Source organism: Delphinus delphis, chromosome 3 (genome assembly GCF_949987515.2).
Source record: "Delphinus delphis chromosome 3, mDelDel1.2, whole genome shotgun sequence".
NCBI lineage: Eukaryota > Metazoa > Chordata > Mammalia > Artiodactyla > Delphinidae > Delphinus > Delphinus delphis.
Window position 1 is genome coordinate 15,315,248 of NC_082685.1, and position 18,371 is coordinate 15,333,618.

The following is an 18,371-nucleotide window of genomic DNA, read 5'->3' on the forward strand; positions in this document are numbered from 1 at the left end:
GCCAACCTGATCAGTCTTCACCAGAGGAGCTCAGCCTTTGGAGGCCACAGCCCTGGGGGATGTGTCATTGTGAGTGGCACCCATCTGCTGCCTGGTCTCTGATGGTAGCTTTTCTCTTCCCTTGTAGAGTGCCCAGTGAAGAATGTGATGGGATCAGTAGCATGTCTGCGGAGAGCGGCCCTGGGACGAGATTGAGAAATCTGCCAGTAATGGGGGATGGACTAGAAACTACCCAAATGTCTACAACGCAGGCCCAGGCCCAACCCCAGCAAGCCAACACAGCCAGCACCAACCCCCCTCCCCCGGAGACTTCCAACCCCAACAAGCCCAAGAGGCAGACCAACCAACTGCAATATCTGCTCAAAGTGGTGCTCAAGACACTATGGAAACACCAGTTTGCGTGGCCTTTCCAGCAGCCTGTGGATGCCGTCAAGCTAAACCTCCCTGTGAGTAACTTGGGCAGGGTCCGGGGCTGCCGTCCTCAGGTCTCCTCCTGTGTTGCTCCTGGTGAGGGTGGACTTACGGGAGGGTGGAGATGCCTTTGGAGTCATTGTGAAAAGCGCGAGGTCCAGCTCTGAACTCCAGCACGCACGAGGCCCTTGACTGAGTGCTTTCAGCAGTCCTGATGAATGGAAGTGGGGAAGGAGAGAAAACGTGCTCATTGGCCTAAATAATAACTGGTTTCTTTGATACTAGCATTCTGGGAAATATTCTGTAGAGATGTTGAAACGGGTAGAGGGCTGCTTGCAGCTTGCCTTTCAATTCCATAGGGAGCTAAAGTGGGGTCACTTGGTGGTCCGGGCCCTCCCTCCTCAGATGTGGTCAGCTCGCTTGGCCCAGTAGGTTCAGCAGACGTGGTTGGTCAGATTGTGAGAGGGACTGGCTTGCTGCAGTACCTCTTCTGGTACTGGTGCTGTCGTCATCACCCAGAGCACAGGGCAGGGAAAGGTAGTAGAATAACTCCCAGGGAGCCAAGTACATGGAGGTGGCCTGGATGGAGAGAGGGAGTATGGGTGCAGCTTTGCCTCTGGCTGCCTCTGCACACCCCCTCACACCTGCCCGCCTTGTTGTGGCCATGCTGCACTTGCCTTTGTTCTTTTGTACCCCTGTTCCTCTCCTTTTTCCTTTGAGAGCTTTCCATTTGCCCACATTCCTAGCAAATGTTTCTGGAAACTCAGCTTGTACCTTTAACTGAACCTCGGGAGCAAACAGGATAAATGTGTTAATTTTTTCCTTTCTTCAAAGCATCAATGACTAATTGTCTTTAAATTGCCCTCTGCTGTTTGCCAAATCCCACACACTGACCTGGGCGAGGGAATTGGAATCAGATGATTGTTACAGTTGACCCAGACGTGGGTTTACGAGTTAGAGCTGCATGGGTATAGGATCCTCAGCCTCTGCCAGGCGTCCGGTTTCAAGAAGGAGGGACACACCAGTGTGACCTTCTCCTTGCTTGAAAGTTGCTATGTCTGTAACAGCTGGCCGGTACTCTCTGTCCATTGAATACCCATCATATGCACTCAGGGGAAGAGAGTCAGGAGGGGGAGCTGCAGGTCTGGGTCACGAACCAACTGAGGAAAGGGTATGGGAACAAAAGAAGGGTCCTCACCAAATCTGCACTTTAGAGGTCACTCTCATCATTGACCACAATCAGGAGTAGAGGCAGCAAGCCCGTCACTGCGGGGAGTCTCTTGGGAGAGCTTGCTGTACCAGTTTCTAGCTGGGCTAATGGGCTGGGCCCTGCAGGGTCCACAGGTGAGGTGACCTTCCCAGAGCAAATGCAAAGAATGGGGAGAGAAGGAGCTGGGGGTTGGAATCCAAGGGGGGCCCACAGCTCTTACAGCACTGGAGGGAGGCGGGAGGCCAGGAGAATAAACCGCAGAGAGCAGACCCCCAAGTTTCTACGTCAGAGACTACAGGGAGGTCAAACAGATGAGGATTCCGACCTGACCCTACTGTTGGCCTTTAGGAGGGCATTGGTGACCTTAGGAAGATGTGACGCAGAAGTAGAAACCAGATTCGCGACGGTGTGAATAAGAAGGTGAGGATGTGAAGCCATCATTTCAAGAAACTTGGCTTTGAAGGGAAAGCGCGGCAGGGCCAGATGGAGGAGGGGTTGGTTTGTTACAGGAAGATGCAGAGGGTGCAGAGGCAAGGAGAGCTGAGAGGGTGAAAACTAAGGGGAACTGGGGGGCTTGAGATCCTGAGAAGACAGCATCCCAGCCAGCAGGACAGACACGGGTGGGTAGTCTGTTAGGCCAAGGGGTTTGGGAGTTTGAGGTCATTCTCTGAAGTGGAGGCCAGGCTCCCCAGGGGCCACAGTGTGACTAGATGTCACCCTCAGCAGCTCTGATGTAGGAAGAAGAGAGGGAGAGCTAGGGGCTAACCCTGAGGGGTGGGGCAGGGCTGTTTGGCTGGGAGCAATGTCATACTAATGCCCAGTTTTCCAGGGACACCCCCTTCTCCAGGAAATATTAATAGGGCCACTTCAAAAAAGGGTTCATTCTTTTTCTGTTTTCTGATGCCTTCCAGATCTTTACCTGTGTTTTGGCCCCTGTTCCTTGCTGGGCTTCTTATTAGAATGCTTGTGCCTCTTTCATTTAGAACACATGTACAATTGGATTGTCATGCCCCTAAACCCCTGTCTCCCTTTCAGTCTTCCCAGCCCCCATCCTCTTTTGTCATCGTCTCACCTCCTCCTTCCTACTTTGTCCTCAACCGCTATCCTGTTGGGCCTTGAACCACTTTTGACACACTGAGGCCAATTCAAGCACCTGACACCATTCTAAGTAGACCTTTGGCCGTGGAATAAAATCTAAATTTTCCCTGGGGCAGATATATTTGGACTTGGTTCTCTTGGGAAAGGTGGTCAGAGCAAATGTAACGTAGAAAGTCTGGTTCAGTCGCCCCTTGCGGCTGGGCAGGGCTGTGATCTTTGCCAGCCCTATGTGTATGCCAGTGGCTTCTGTTCCTTTCTCATGATTGTCAGAGCAACTCAGAACCTCACACCGCTTGCTCACCTTTTCAGTATTGTCCACCACTGTTCCTGGGCAGGACCTTGGTGCTTGCTAAAGCATAGGCCTGCCCCTCTGCTGTCAGGCTTCCCCTTGGACTTGGTTCTGATAACTTCACCTGAGTCTAATTGTGGGAGCTTCAGAGAATGTGGTTCTCAGTGGGGCCGACTGGCTGTATGCAGGTCCCTCTTCTTGCCTGGCTCTCTGTGGTCCTTCCACCTGGAAACCTGAGCACTGCCTGATCTGTCCCCAGATTCTTCCTGTGGTTGATTTTAAAAATAAGCGTTTGGTTTTAGAGTAGGTTTAGATTTAGAAAAAGTTATGATGGTAGAAGAGAGTTTGATTTGAAGGGCTTTAGGACATCTACACCTGACGTCTGGCTTCTTCTGTTTAGCACTTGTAGAGTAAGATCTGAAGGTTTGAGGAGTGGGTCTGCTGCCGGGTGGGGGGTCGGGGGGCAGGGGGCAGGGAGGATTGTGTGGTGTTTTTTGTTTTGTTTTTACTAAGGATTGTGAGGGCAGTCCATTTGATTCCTCATCTGGCACTTAACCTGGTTAGTTGTTGAACTGTATCCAGATACTAGTGGATCCTTAGTGGTAGACTGCAGGTAAAAGAAATGGAAGTGCGATGAACTGAAGGTAGAGGCTTTTGCTCCTTGGTTCTTTAGTGTGACAGGAAGCAAGGGATCCAGTTGTTATGGGTGGGCTTGAATGCTGGTTCTGTAGGATTTTGCATTTTATTGATGTGGAAAATTTGAAGCAGGGAGAAAGTAGAAATTACCATGGGTTATTTTACCAGATAAGAACCACTTTTTTTTAAAGGTTGTATGCTTTCCGCATTACTTACTAAAAATGAAAGGATATTTTAACATCAAAAAAAATAGAGGAAAACATAGATCTCAGTTAAGACAGAGTAGCCTGTTCCCAGACAGGACAGTTGGCAAACTTGCACATTTTTTCTCTAAATTGCCACCCAGCTTTTAGTAATCCTTCCCTGATCCACTTTATCTTGGGGTCCCCATGAGATGGCTCACTGATACCATGGAAGAGCTTAGGTCTGCATGTCTGTAGAGTGACCTGGAGTGACATCTGCAGGCCCACCTGTGAGTACTGCATGGCTGCAGAGGTGACATTGGCCTTTTGCTCTCTCTGCTCTCCAGGATTACTATAAGATCATTAAAACACCTATGGATATGGGAACAATAAAGAAGCGCTTGGAAAACAACTATTACTGGAATGCTCAGGAATGTATCCAGGACTTCAACACTATGTTTACAAATTGTTACATCTACAACAAGGTGAGATGTGGGGGCTGATAGAGAAGGAGAAGGTAAAGGAGGAGGTGGGCATGTCTGGAACCCATTGGGCAGGGGTGCTGGGTGCAGGTGGGATCAGAGTCCAACGAGAGGAGACCATTGGCGACAGAGGTAAATGGGACCGCTGGTTTTGCCTGTGACTGGGTGTGTTTCTTTTGAGGCCAAAAACATTTTGGTCATGTTTCTAAGCTGTCCTTGTTAGCTGGAAGCGTGTGCTTCTGATACCCTTGGGACTTTGGTTCTTGAGCATGTCTAGTAGAGAAGGTGTGAAAAGGACAGTGACGACGCATTAAAAAGTCTGTTTGGATGACACAAATTGTCAGGAAGGAACCTACCAAGATATAGTTGTACAAAGGTGTGCTCAAACAGAAACCTAAATATGAGAGAGGGTACAGTGGGGCCCACCCGCTGCATCTGGAACTGTGGACATGACCATTGATAGCTAATGGCCATAGAATCAAGTGTTCCCTTACAGGGTCTTACATGTAGACATAAATATCACTTAACCCAGTAGCCAAACCATTCAGCTCGATTGTGCCTTGAAGCCAGATCATTTGTTTAAAGTCTCAGCTCTCACCACTAGGTTTAAGGGAAATGTGGACAGATGAGGTTCTCCATTTAGAGCTGAGTGGGAACAGCATGTGGCAGAGTGGGGACCCATAAGGCAGTGTGAAGTAGACATTTCCCCAAGCCCCAGTGAGCTGCTTTGGCGATATACTAGGGAACATTATTGGAGCCCTGTTCATGTATCTATGGCAAGAAATCCTGTGTAATTCAAATAATTCTAGTGAAGTTGCATTATGTCGAAGGACATAATTAGGCTCTAGTGCAAGGAGGGCCCCTGTGTGTGATTGGCAGTGCTTGATAGATACTTAAGGCATTGGGATGGTTTCTCAAGCCAGAGGTTAAAAGACTAGAGAGGCAGCAGACCTGCAGGCATATGAAGCTTCCATGATGCCAGTTAGGATAGCTATGTTTTGACCCTTTAGGGTTTAGATTGGGGAAGGACCCTGAATATGATGCTCCACACTTTGGGGCATAGGGTGGGGAGCTCTTGTTCTGTCTAGAAAGGTGGGGAGGGCTTTCCAACCCTCACCACATGTGTCTCCTCTTTTAGCCTGGAGATGACATAGTCTTAATGGCAGAAGCTCTGGAGAAGCTCTTCTTGCAAAAAATCAACGAACTGCCCACTGAAGAAACTGAGATCATGATAGTCCAGGCAAAAGGAAGAGGACGTGGGAGGAAAGAAGCAGGTAGGGTACCTTCCGTGTCCCCAGCACTATTAGCTTCACACTGAAATAGCCTGTGGCAAAGTGGGGACCCATAAAGCAGTGTGAAATGGGCATTTCCACAAGCCCCAGTGAGCTGCTTTGGGGCTATACTGGGGAACAGTAAAGCAGGGAAATTGGCTTTATTTCTCCCTAGTCTTTGCCAGCCTTCTCCAATTTCACTGGGAGACTGGGAGTGGTGGGAAGACAACTATATTATACACTCCCTGCCTTGTTGCTGTTTGGGTATGGTGAGGCCAGGTTCATCAGGGGAACCAGCCCAGAGGGTCATATGACCATGTGACCCTCCAGCAAAGTAGGAAAAATTGAGCCTAGCCTTTTTTGATGGACTTCAGTTAAAAAGAAAGTACAACTTTTTCAAAGCATTTTTAAATTATTTGAATTCTTCATCCCACCAGTGCTATAGTCAGTCTTTGTTTTTCATTTTAGATAAATTAACCTGATCAAGGGCAGTTTTAATTAATATTCCAGTCCTAGAGCCTTAAGGTTTGTTATTTGAATTATTTATTAATACACTTGTGTTGGAGCCATGTCTGCTATTTGATAGTCTTCTGAAGTCAAGCCCTCTTTGTCTATCTTAGCACCTACCCCTGCCCCCAAGCCTGACACGGGATTCCGAAGGCCAGCTGGTAGGGAGTAGCCTACTCATGAAATGTTTCTGTCTAGGAAAAGTTTAAACAGCTGCCTTCTGCATCTTGCCATCCGCAGCTCCTTGCTGCAGAAAGGTGATGTTTGCAAGGTAGCCTGTGCTGTGAGTTGTTTGCTTCTCTAAGGAGTGGGCTTTCACGTGACTTCCTATCCCACGTGGAAGTGGTGGCTTCATGGGAGCAGAGGGGGTTGGCTAGATCCCCTGTAGTGCTGAGGGGTAGCCAAGGAGAGCTGGTCTTGAGGGTCACCCCTTAGCCATGGAACCTGCCCAGAGGCGTCCAGTATCCTTACGACCAAGGAGCCCCATCCTCCCTTCCTGGGACAAGGGGTTTGGTCTTTACATGGGGTGGATGTAGGGCCTCGTGTGTTTCGGCTCACCCACACAACTGCAGGGAGGCAGTCTGAGCCGGTCATGAAGGGCAGCAGCCGTCCAGCCTCCCCCTGTGATTCAGAGAGGTGGGGGTAGCCAATTTCCAGAAACCTTGGCCAGGGCTGCCGATTCCGTCCCCCTGCCAGAAATGCTTACTCAGAAGGCAGTGTTTCTGGGAATGAGGACAGCTCTGCCTGAAAGCACCAAGGAGCATTTTTTTGTTGTCACTGTCCTGGTGCTGACTCTCAGCGTGTGTTTCCTGTGCCTTTGGCTCAAGCCTTCATGCTCGTGAAGGGGTCTCTGTGCCTGAGTCCCCAAGTCAGGACTTGGAGCCAGGACACCCCAGGAAGTGTGGAATGTGGTGTGCCACTGCTCTCAGAGCCCCCTGGGACAGGAGGACAGATTTGGCTGAGGTCCAAGGTATTTAGGCTGGTCTCTTAGACAAATAGTTACAGAGACACTGTGTGCCATGCCCACGCCGATGTGTGCTTGCCACGTGTGGCAGTGTCCCCACAAGGTCAGCCGGCATGCAGACATGGCATCTAACCACCTGTCCCTTTTATGATTGGTAGGGACAGCAAAACCTGGCGTCTCTACGGTACCAAACACAACGCAAGCATCGACTCCTCCGCAGACCCAGACCCCTCAGCAGAATCCTCCACCCGTGCAGGCCACACCTCACCCCTTCCCCGCTGTCACCCCAGACCTCATCGTCCAGACCCCTGTCATGACAGTGGTACCTCCCCAGCCACTGCAGACGCCCCCACCGGTGCCCCCCCAGCCACTGCCCCCGCCCGCACCAGCCCCCCAGCCTGTGCAGAGCCACCCGCCCATCATCGCGGCCACCCCACAGCCTGTGAAGGTGAGCGTCCTGTGCGTGTGTGTGGCCTAGCCTGACCACTGGCTGACTCCGGTCACCTCAGCTAGATGACCCTTGCCTCCCCTTCCACTCCATTATAGTGAGGCTTACAGAAGACAGTCACCTATCCTTGCTGATGCTTCTGGCTCCCAGGGCACTTGTGGGTAGTTAGGACCTGGGGGGATCAAGCTGTGTTTAAATCAGCACAGCCTAAAAGCTGTTGTCTTGCTGACCCACAGATCCCATAATTGTGTAACACCTCCCAGGGGGTTGCTGCCCCCCTTCCCATTTCTAATTTAGACTGCATATTTGCAGATGCTGTCTAAATAGTCTCTGAAATGTGCCTCCCATGGGTGGCCAGAGTGACAGAGGTTGGCTGTGGGAGAGGTCCCTGGCATGTAGGAAACTGCTTTCAAAAGTCTCTTTGGCCTCTGGTGAGCAGATCCCACACTTAGTTGTGTGCTTTCTCCTGCCACTGGCAGGGTCCTGTCCCAGCTGCAGAACAGAGTGGTGGGACAGGGTTTCCCTGTCTTCAGTCCTTCACCTGTGGAATTTACCTTTGGGCCCTGTTCCCTGTGAGTGTTGAGACCCTAGAAAGGACCTGGCTTCAGGAGTGACCCTGAGGGCCCGCTGTGCCGGCCGCTGCCTCTGACCGTGCCTATCGCGCCTGTGCTCTCGGCAGACAAAGAAGGGGGTTAAGAGGAAAGCGGACACCACCACCCCCACCACCATCGACCCCATTCACGAGCCACCCTCACTGCCCCCGGAGCCCAAGACCACCAAGCTGGTGGGCCCCCGGCGGGAGAGCAGCCGGCCTGTTAAGCCTCCGAAGAAGGATGTTCCCGACTCGCAGCAGCACCCAGCGCCAGATAAAAGCAGCAAGGTCTCAGAGCAGCTCAAGTGCTGTAGTGGCATTCTCAAGGAGATGTTTGCCAAGAAGCACGCAGCTTACGCCTGGCCTTTCTACAAGCCCGTGGACGTGGAGGCGCTGGGCCTGCATGACTACTGTGACATCATCAAGCACCCCATGGACATGAGCACGATCAAGGTTAGTGGGTGTGCCCCTGGAGCTGGGGAACGGGCTCCCCGGGACAAGGAAGGCCAGCACCTCTGAGGCCTGTCCAAGAGGAGGGCCCAGTCTTACTAGCTGTCTAGGCTCTTCTCACCAGCCCAGGGAAGCCCAGTGCCCCCTGCTGGAGATTATGGGGACATCATCTGAGATCATGTGGTCATTTTGGTCACAGACAGCAATGCTGCCCTTTCCCTCATCTGAAGATGAGCCCTTTTGTGGCCTTGAGGCCCAGTGCCCATAGATACCTTCACTCGGTAGATGCTCCTGGAGAGTTTGGGGAGTGGTGACTTTGCCAGGCTCTATGTCATGAAGAAGGCCTTGGTGTCTCTTAGTAAAGGGCACACAAGTGCTGGCATTTTCACTGTAGTATTCTGAGGCCTTTTTGGTTTTGTTTATTTTAAGCCTTTTGGCACTTTTTTCCTTCTGAGAGTGGAGTAAGCCTGCCCAAACGTGGGATGGGCAGAGCAGGGGACATTGCTGTGTTCCTTTTGACCAGCCCTGTCCGATGTCACCAGGACAAGTACAGGCCAAGTCAGAACTGGGCCCAGCCCTCCCTTTGCAGTTCTGGCTTAAGCAGTACCTCTGTGGCTTCTCTGTCCACTTGCCTTTTAGCCAGGCACAGTGGGTGGGTTTGGATGCTAGCAGGGCAGTTCCTCGCCCTGAGACTTGGTGTTGGAGTATCTCCTTGTCCACCTGGTGCTGAGAACTGGGGTGATAACCTCTCCCCACTATGGTCTGGGTTAAACCCAGAGCCATTGAGAAGTTGACTTGCTCCTTCCTACAGGCAGCCCTCCTTGCTGCCACCTCCCCATTGGAGTAGGGGCAGCCATGGCTAACCAGGACCCGTCCTGTCTTTCTAGTCTAAACTGGAGGCCCGTGAGTACCGTGATGCTCAGGAATTTGGTGCCGATGTCCGATTGATGTTCTCCAACTGCTACAAATACAACCCTCCTGACCATGAGGTGGTGGCCATGGCCCGCAAGCTCCAGGTGAGGCTCTGGGGGAGCTCCGGGTGTGGGATCCTGCAGAGGAGCAGGCTGGCTGGGGTCCTGGGTGGGCCAGGCCACTATGGGCCTTGGCAGATTTTGTCACTTGCTTTGGTATAATGCCACGTTGCTTTGGAAGAGTGGACTAAAGTCAGGATAACACATAAATTTTACATTAGGATTATTTCCTTATAATTAAAGCAGGGTGGTTGGTTATGGTCTTGGGCATTTTGGATTTTGGGGTGTTCCACTGAAAACCCCCCACCCCCCTGCATTCGGTTGCCCTTGGCTGGAAGAGTGCGTGTCCTGTGCATGGCCCAACCTCTTCTCCAAAACAGACCTGTCTCAAGTCGGCGAGGGACACTCTTGCCAGGTAGACAGTTTGTCACAGTTCTGAGCTGAAGTAACTGCCCAACTGTGGGCATTTCTTCACCAGAGCCTTGAAAGCCTTTGTTTGCCTTCCCGCTCCAGGGCGGCTGCTTCTAGATGTTCTGTGTGGCCATGATGCACTAATGGGTGGGATTCGTAACCCCTTCAAGTTGATTCTGGGTGATGTACGCTGTGGAGTGCACACATGGGTGGAAGGGAGGGGCAGATTACAGCATAAATATGTGAACTAACTCCACTTTTTTCTATTTAAAAAAAAAAAGGAAAAGCATATACCCAAATTTAAACAGAGACATATATTTGGGTAGAACAATGAGGAGTTAAAAATTATGGAGAAAAAAGTCGATATTTAGTACTGTTATAATCTGTTTTATTATTATTTGAAATTACACATAATAAAAATTCCCAGCCTCTTCTCCCCAAGGTCCCACGTTGCACTTTTGCTTTCAGGGTCAAAGCAGACTGTGGGCTGAGCCACCTGCTGTCACAAGGTACAGGTCCAGTCTGCACATCCTGCATCAGGTCCTCTCCTGGCACCTGGGTGGGCCTTTCTCAAACCAGGCTTTCTCAGCCATCTGTGAAATGCTTCCAGAAGCAAGGCTTGCAAAAGGCCTTTAGTGACCTGTGGGTTGGTGTCTATCAGAGGTCACCTGAGCCCTGCTTGCCCACCTGCCTTCCAGCTCTGTTAACTCCACACGTTGTCATGCATTCACCAGCATAGTGTCTCCTATGTCATCATGTTGGAGCCAAGGCATGGTCCTCTTTGTTCTTTCACTGCAGCCTGTCTGGGTTAGCCTTTAGTGCTCTGAAACTCTAGGTGTTTAAAAAAAAAAAAAAAACTTACTAGCATGGATCTGGCTATCGTTAAACACACACTCAGACTTGAAGGTTTGTATTTCTACTGGCTGTTTATTAGTTTTTTATTTTATCTGAGGTTTTTTGTTTAGTTCTGTTTTATGTTTTTGGAAGGGGGACTCTCTTTAATTCAGTGCTATGTTGTCTGCTTTCTTCACAAAGCTTCCTTTTTCAGTATTTACTTTTGCATTTCCCATCCTTGAAGCAGATCAGGGTTTATAACTTTTCTGCAATTCTCATATGTAGCCACTAGGTGGCAGTGGTGCCCAGAGAGAGGGGGGGAGGGAGGGAGAGAGGAGAGAGGAGAGAGGGAGGGAGGCACACCCACCCCCTTTCCCCATTCTCTCTCCCCTTCTCCTCCCTGAGGACTTGGATAGCATTTGCCCAGATTAATACCCATGCCCTTTATTTGCCCTCATGCAAACAGCTAAACCAAAACAAGTTCTCTGTCAGCACCAAAGATCACTATTTTGAGCGACTTTATTTAAAAAGAAGAAAGAAGATATTCTCTGATATATTTTAGCTCTTCGTCTTCCTAATTTTTGTGCCTGTTTTAAGGCTTTTTTTGGTTTCTTTTGCTTTTTTTTCCTTCTGGGAGTGGCATGAGCATGCCCAGACACGGGATTTGCTCATAGCAAGGGCACTGAGATATTTGCCACAAAGCAGCCTCTTTTCTAAACATTGACTCCAGACACCAGGCTGGATGACGATGGGACAAGGTCCTTGCTCTCGAGGAGGGTCCACTTCAGGTGGGGGGAGGGGGCAGTGCGCAGTGGGCCACTCAGCACGAGGCTGCCTCTGCCCCCAGCTTGCTTTGTCCCTTGCAGGTTGGGTCTCCACGCTGTTGAAAGTAACATGCCAGGAGGCAGGTGGGGGTGCCTGATTCAGCCCAGTTGACGTGGCAGGCCCCCTGTGTGGACTTTTCCTCTAGAAGGCAGTTCCTGTATTTTGTAGCATCTTGAGCTGTGTTTTCTTCTTTCTTTCGAAGCTTTCTAGGATCAGCATGGTTTAGGTGGCAAGATTACCCACTGGGGAGGAGGAGTAACAAAATCCCAGCCCTTGTTTGCCTCAGTAAGAGGTGTTGGGATCTACTGTCTCTTAATTAGGCTGTGCGAAAAGACTGGGATTTACCCAGAAAGTTTTACGGGAAATGATCCACTTTATATTCCTCTTTCAGCCTGTAAATTCTGGGCCTTTAGAAAACCCACATCCCGCCACCTGGCAGCTATGGTCACAAAGATAGTCAGGAGCCCCTGGGCTCAGGGTTTCCTTGGGAGCGTGAGTGTGGCTTGAGCTGAGGGCTGCTAGCCTAGCTGCTGGGCCCAGAGCTGCTGGTGGTACTGTCCTCTACCCTCTGTTCTATTGTGAAGTGAGGAGTAATTTAGGAAGTTTTGCACCTATGTGGATTACCAGAGTTTTATTTTGAGAGAAAGTGCAAATTCATGGTGGTACGCAATTGTTTTTACGGCAAGGAAAAAAATTAAACTGAGAAAAGTGTGTTGGGGTCCTGCATTAGATCCCAGAGGTAGGAAGCTTGTGAAGCGTGTGTGAGAGTGTGTTTGTGTATCTGAGTGTTCACTCACGGCCGCATCCCCACCACCTGGCACCTCGTGTGCCTCCATGGCCTACATTGTACTCCCCACCTCTGTGCCCTCGTTTTGCCCAGGTATGGCTAAGCCTCACAGCAGTATCCAGGCATGGCCAAAGAGGGGCCGACTGGGCAACACCTTCTCCTTGGGTCTCCACCTGTGCTCAGCTGCAGGCTGATTTGCCTGGGAGTCTTCGGACACTGCAACCTCCCAGCACCTGAGCATCTCTGTTTCACTAAAGGGGAAGGCGGGAGCTCCCTCCATGAATCTGATGTAGCCCAGAGTAGATGGCCCTGGTCAACATTCCAGCGAGAGGAGATACTTACTCTCTGAAACCAGTGTTCTTTCTGATATTGAGAATTGCGACATGGCTCAGATTCTTGGAGTGGGGTGGAGGTAATGTCACACCAGGCGGAGTAGATGGGTTCATCTGAATATACTGCCAGCTCTGGTGCAGGAGCCCTGAGCCCCTGCTCCCCTGGTGGGTGCTGGTTGTTGGTGTTCACTGCTCCTTTCTGTCACCGTCCTCCCTCATGACATACTTGCCCTGGGTGCATCTCATCGGGTTTTACCATCCTCTTATCTGCCCCCACGCCCCTTTGATCTTTCTTTTGTACCATCCTCCTGGGTGTCTACAGCTATTGTCCTCCTCTCATTCTTAGGTCTCAAGTTCCCCAAAGGCTCTTTGCCACCCCTTGCTGTTTCTACCTTAGCACTTACGGCACTGTACAACTGTTTGTGTTCACCCCTTCAGGACAGGGAGTACATCATTCTTGTTTGCCACAGAACAGGTGCAAGTCTCAGCCACTTGGGAAGGTTTTCTGCAGCAGCCCTTAGCTCATTGGCACACAGGCCCGAGTGTGTTTCCCAGTATGTCCCCCACTTGGGCTGATGCAGGTGGGAGGATGATGGGTCATTCAGCTGGGCACAGCCAGGAGGCAGGCAACCCACCTGGCTTTTGTCTCATGCTCCTTGCTGTTTGGTCTTGGGGCTTTGGGAGGGCAGGGACCAGAAGCAGCTAGGGAGGGGAAGGAGGGCTTAGGGCAAGTGCCACCCCCATTTCTACAACAGTCACAGCCTGTGGGTCAGGAACAGGGATGTCCTTGTGGTAAGGGTAGAGCTGTCTGGCAGCTGGTGTTGGGGGCTATGTTCACAGACCAGTGGCACGAGATAGCTTCCACTTGGTAAAGTGTCACCTCCCAGCAGCGCCAAGTGCTTGGCCCTGCTTGCCACCCTTCTCCCTTCTTGGGGTCCTGATGCCCTACCACCTTCTTAGACACATTTCTCTAAGAGCAGGCCTGGCTCTTTCAGATGCTCATGTGGGTCAGTCATGGACCTGAGCCTGCCCACATCCAGGGCACTGTGAGCAGAGAGGGTCTTGCTCACCTGGTCTGAAGGCCCCCTCTCCCTGGCAGCTTGAGTGATAATGGTATCTGGTCATCCCTCCTGTTTGTCTTCTCTGTTGCTCTCAGATCTGCTCCATGATTTATTTCTGATTAAATTAGAAAGTTTTTGCCTTTCTAGTACTTAAACTGAAAACCACTCAGATAGCAGAGTTCAGGCAGCACCTTGCTGAGAGGAGAACCTGCCTTGGAGGAGGCCGAACCTGAGTAGTCTGGAGGGGAGGGGACAGTACCACAGTTGTGTGGAATGCCTGCCCTGCTGCCCAGGTCACTCATTTCCAGTTTCCTGGGGGCGGGGAAACCTGAAGCTGCATTCCAGAGACATCAGGAGAGTCTTGTAGGGTGGGCTCTGTCAGATACACTCAAGTTTGAAATACCAGCCTTGGAGCTCTACCCCACAGCCCTTCTGGGCCATGCTGCTCTCTCCAACATGGATTCACACTTGGGGAAGGCCCCCCTTCTGTTATGTGAGTTGCTGTGTTAACTGACTTATTCCAGGCTTAAAGCAGGTCTCAAAATCCTACTGGAAAACCAGGTCTCAGGAGCTCCTGGGGTGGGATCCTATGCTCAGTAAGCCCAGGGTCTCTGCTCACGTTGCTTGCACCTCACAAGGCTGGCTGTCTCCCATAGCCTATTCTCAGCATCCCATATCTCGTCTATAACTTTCTCACATTTCTGGTGTACCCTGGAGATGCCTTAGGCAGTGGCATGGCCCTGCTCAGTGTTGTGCCCACTACAGCGAGGACTTGATCTCCTCACTGGCTGTGGGCTCTGTGCTGGGCACACTCCCACCTTGGGACCTTTGTTCCCTCTGGAACTCTAAAACTGCAGACCCCACCCGCTCCCTATGGGAATGTGAACCGTAAGACCCCTGTTCTGTTCACTGTTGTGTCCTGGTGCCCGGCCCACCGTCCGGAAGGCTCCCTTGAGATGTGCTGACTGAATGAGCATCAACCTGATGGGAGTCTCAGAGCACTCTTTCTGTGGGTCCTGTCCGGGCCTGCCATCTGTCAAGGATCCCCAGACTGATGTCCTCATTGGGCTGGCTATCTCCTGTGATGTGAGTCACCTGTCCTTACCTCAGCTGTGTCTCCCAGGGAGTCGGTGCCAGGCCATGTCGGGAGCACCTTTCTCCCCAAAGTGAGATTTGAAAGAGGAGTGTTGAAAGGGTTATCAGGGGGCCCTTGCCAGCCCCTCGCCTTAGTGATAAGGAAGGGGGTCACCATTGACTCAGCCCTCTTTGTTTCCTGTTGAGTCACCCCCAGCAGCCAGGGATAGTGTGACGCTGGGCCACAGTCCAGGCACCCCCAGGGCACCCAGCAGCCCTCATGGGCACAGCTTCCCCCTACCCCTCACCTCCAGGATGTGTTCGAGATGCGCTTTGCCAAGATGCCAGATGAGCCCGAGGAGCCTGTGGTGGCTGTGTCCTCCCCAGCGGTGCCACCGCCCACCAAGGTTGTGGCCCCGCCCTCATCCAGTGACAGCAGCAGCGATAGCTCCTCAGACAGTGACAGCTCCACTGATGACTCCGAGGAGGAGCGAGCCCAACGACTGGCTGAGCTCCAGGAGCAGGTGAGGACACAGGCAGCCCCATTTTCAAACCACAACCCCCCGCCACCCCCTACCTACCCCGCCCCAGCATGAGTTCCAGCATGAGCAGAATTCCCACTGGTCCCCTTGTGCCAGGTCAGGTGCATATTGTTCATACTTAAATGTACACTGTGGGTATGGAGATGGGGTGACGTGGCTGTTCCCTGGGCAGAGGTGAGGCTTTTGTATCCTTCTGGTATCTGGAAGAAGGAGGCCGAGTCAGCATATGGTGCGTCTCTTCTGGGGCTTCCAGGATGTTCCTCTCTCTACAAGCTGACCATTAGGCCTTTAGTGCCCACATGTGTCTATGCGCTCTTTTTTTTTTTTTTTTTTTTAATATTTATTTATTTGGCTACGCTGGGTCTAGTTGCTGAGTGCGGGTTCTTTGTTGCGGCATGTGGGTTCTTTTAGTTGCCACGTGCAGGCTCTAGTTCCCTGACCTGGGAATGAACCTGTGCCCCCTGCATTGGGAGCGCAGAGTCTTAACCACTGGACCACCAGGGAAGTCCCTGTCTATGCACCCTTGCCCAGCCTCTTTAGGGATCCTCTTCTTGGAACCAGCATGGTCATGGGGCTTGAGTGGCTCCTCTGACAAGGAGGACACTGGGCCACCCTGGGGAGTTCAGGGTCTGGGTGGGCATGGGCACTTTGGATATCTAGTGAGACGGCAGGTCGTGGAGCTGAGGGCCAGAGACCAGGGTGACGGGATTGTGTGTCTTGCTTGTCTGCTCCACAGCTCAAAGCCGTGCACGAGCAGCTTGCAGCCCTTTCACAGCCCCAGCAGAACAAACCAAAGAAAAAGGAGAAAGACAAAAAGGAGAAGAAAAAAGAAAAGCACAAAAAGAAAGAGGAAGTGGAGGAGAATAAGAAAAGCAAAGCCAAGGAACTTCCTCCCAAAAAGACCAAGAAAAATAATACCAGTAACAACAACACAAGGTCTGTGGGTCACCCCTACCCCCACCAGTGCCCCTAGTCCAGATGGGGACAGTGGGGAGGGAGGCTGCCTCTCTGCTCTTTTTTCTGGGATGGGCCTTTGAGGGAGAGAGGATAGCAGGTAGCATGGTGCAGGCGGCAAGACAAACCAGAGCAGCCCCCCAGTTCACCATTTGTGGTCTCAACTGCAGCCATGTGCTCCCAGGAAGGTGCTGCCAGTGCCCTCTGTTTCCTGTGAAGACCACTGGGTGGGGGTGTGGAAGCCTCCCCAAGCCCTAAATGGAGAGATATGTGCCCACCTTCCCCCAGGGACCCATTCTTAATGGTGTCTGCATCACCCCATCGTAGCAAGAAGGAGCCAGCACCCATGAAGAGCAAGCCCCCTCCCACATATGAGTCGGAGGAAGAAGACAAGTGCAAGCCCATGTCGTATGAAGAGAAGCGGCAGCTTAGCCTGGACATCAACAAGCTTCCTGGTGAGAAGCTGGGCCGCGTGGTGCACATCATTCAGTCGCGGGAGCCCTCACTCAAGAACTCCAACCCCGACGAGATCGAGATTGACTTCGAGACCCTGAAGCCATCCACCCTGCGTGAACTGGAGCGCTATGTCACCTCCTGTTTGCGGAAGAAAAGGAAACCTCAAGGTGCCCTTGGGCACCCTGGGGCGGTGGCGGGGGGTGGTGTTCCCAGTCCTGGGTGAGGGAGAGGGCTGGGCAGATGGGCCAGGCTGCTACCCTTGCACCTCTAGTAGTGAGGCCCCTGTTGGCACCTTCAGGTAACTTTGCCTTCCAGTCTCGGCCCTCATTCTCTGCAGGCTTGCTTTCCTTCCGATTATAAAATCTGCATTCTTGACATAGAAACCTCTGAAGGTTTGTGACATCAGACTCAGCCCTAGGCTTATTGGTGCCTTTGTTGATCTCTCTGGCTGCTGGCCATCTGCGGTCCACCTGCACCTAGGTGTCCTAAGCCTTGCTCTGAGCAGCAGCAGCTTTCGTCCTTAGCTTCCTGCCTCTGAGTCTTCCCCAGAAGCCACCCCCCTGCGTCTTTGGGGTCTCTGGGCATGGGGGGTGTGGCTAGGAGGAAAGGCATTAAGTTGGCACTGTGCCTGCCTGCTGTCTTCTCTAGCTTGGTGTGACACCCCCCCTCCCCCACCCCCAGGTCTTCCAAGCAGCTCTTTTGTGTTATCAGTGCCTTGTCTTGGCTCACAGCTTTTGCGTTAGAACCAGTAGGACTTAGGATCCACATCAGGGCTTTGCACACAGCCTTCATTCCAGCCCGGACTGACTCCTGGGGTCCTTGGCACACACACACACCCCATCCTCCGCCCAGGGTGCCACACAGTGACACTTGCCTCAGTCTGCACACTGAGGTGCTGGGAGATCCCTTGGGGCTCTTTCCTTGTCTTGTTCTGTCTTTGACTGTCATGTCCCCTTTAGGTCCTCTTTACCCACTGTCAGAAAAGTAGCTGAGGGAGCATAATCACAGCAGTCCCTTGTGTTAGAGAATTCCCTCCTGCCCTGGTCTCTTAATCCTTGATGAACCCTGTAAAAGGGTACTTTGAGAGATTGGAGGGACCTTGAAAGTCCAGTGTAAGCCAAGTGTTTGGCTGGCATGCATGGTAGGCTAGCTGCTTACCATTGGGAAATGTGGGTCTGGCCAGGGTTCGGAAGGATTGCAGCCGGCCGTTAGGAGCAGCCTTCGGGCTTATGGGACTCAGGGCCCTGCCTGACTCTGTCCCTGTTGCTTTATTGCAGCTGAGAAAGTTGATGTGATTGCTGGCTCCTCCAAGATGAAGGGCTTCTCATCCTCAGAGTCGGAGAGCACCAGCGAGTCCAGCTCCTCTGACAGCGAAGACTCTGAAACAGGTTAGGTGTCTAACTTAGAGTCTTGTCGGAATCCTGCCTGTGCTCCATCCTGTGTCCAGGCTACCAGAGACCAGAGATGGCAGTCATAAGAACTTGCTGGGCCCTCCCATCTGTCCATCTACTTGGTCACCATGTTAATCTCTAACTGGGGGCGGGGGTAACCCTGCACCTGCCCCCACACTACCCTCGACCTGGG

At 51.9% G+C, this 18,371-nt stretch overlaps 1 protein-coding gene across 2 annotated transcripts in view; it reads left to right on the plus strand.

Moving 5' to 3' along the window:
* Positions 1-18,371, plus strand: part of BRD4 (bromodomain containing 4) — an 83,233-nt gene that overhangs the window by 47,432 nt on the left and 17,430 nt on the right. For both annotated transcript variants that reach the window (XM_060008148.1, XM_060008147.1), the window contains exons 2-11: positions 128-446; positions 4,174-4,311; positions 5,447-5,582; positions 7,209-7,498; positions 8,178-8,543; positions 9,428-9,550; positions 15,144-15,359; positions 16,114-16,313; positions 16,659-16,954; positions 18,065-18,175. In XM_060008148.1, the coding sequence (XP_059864131.1) occupies positions 162-446; positions 4,174-4,311; positions 5,447-5,582; positions 7,209-7,498; positions 8,178-8,543; positions 9,428-9,550; positions 15,144-15,359; positions 16,114-16,313; positions 16,659-16,954; positions 18,065-18,175 (2,161 nt within the window). In that variant the 5' untranslated portion in view covers positions 128-161. The remainder of the gene's footprint in view (positions 1-127; positions 447-4,173; positions 4,312-5,446; positions 5,583-7,208; positions 7,499-8,177; positions 8,544-9,427; positions 9,551-15,143; positions 15,360-16,113; positions 16,314-16,658; positions 16,955-18,064; positions 18,176-18,371) is intronic.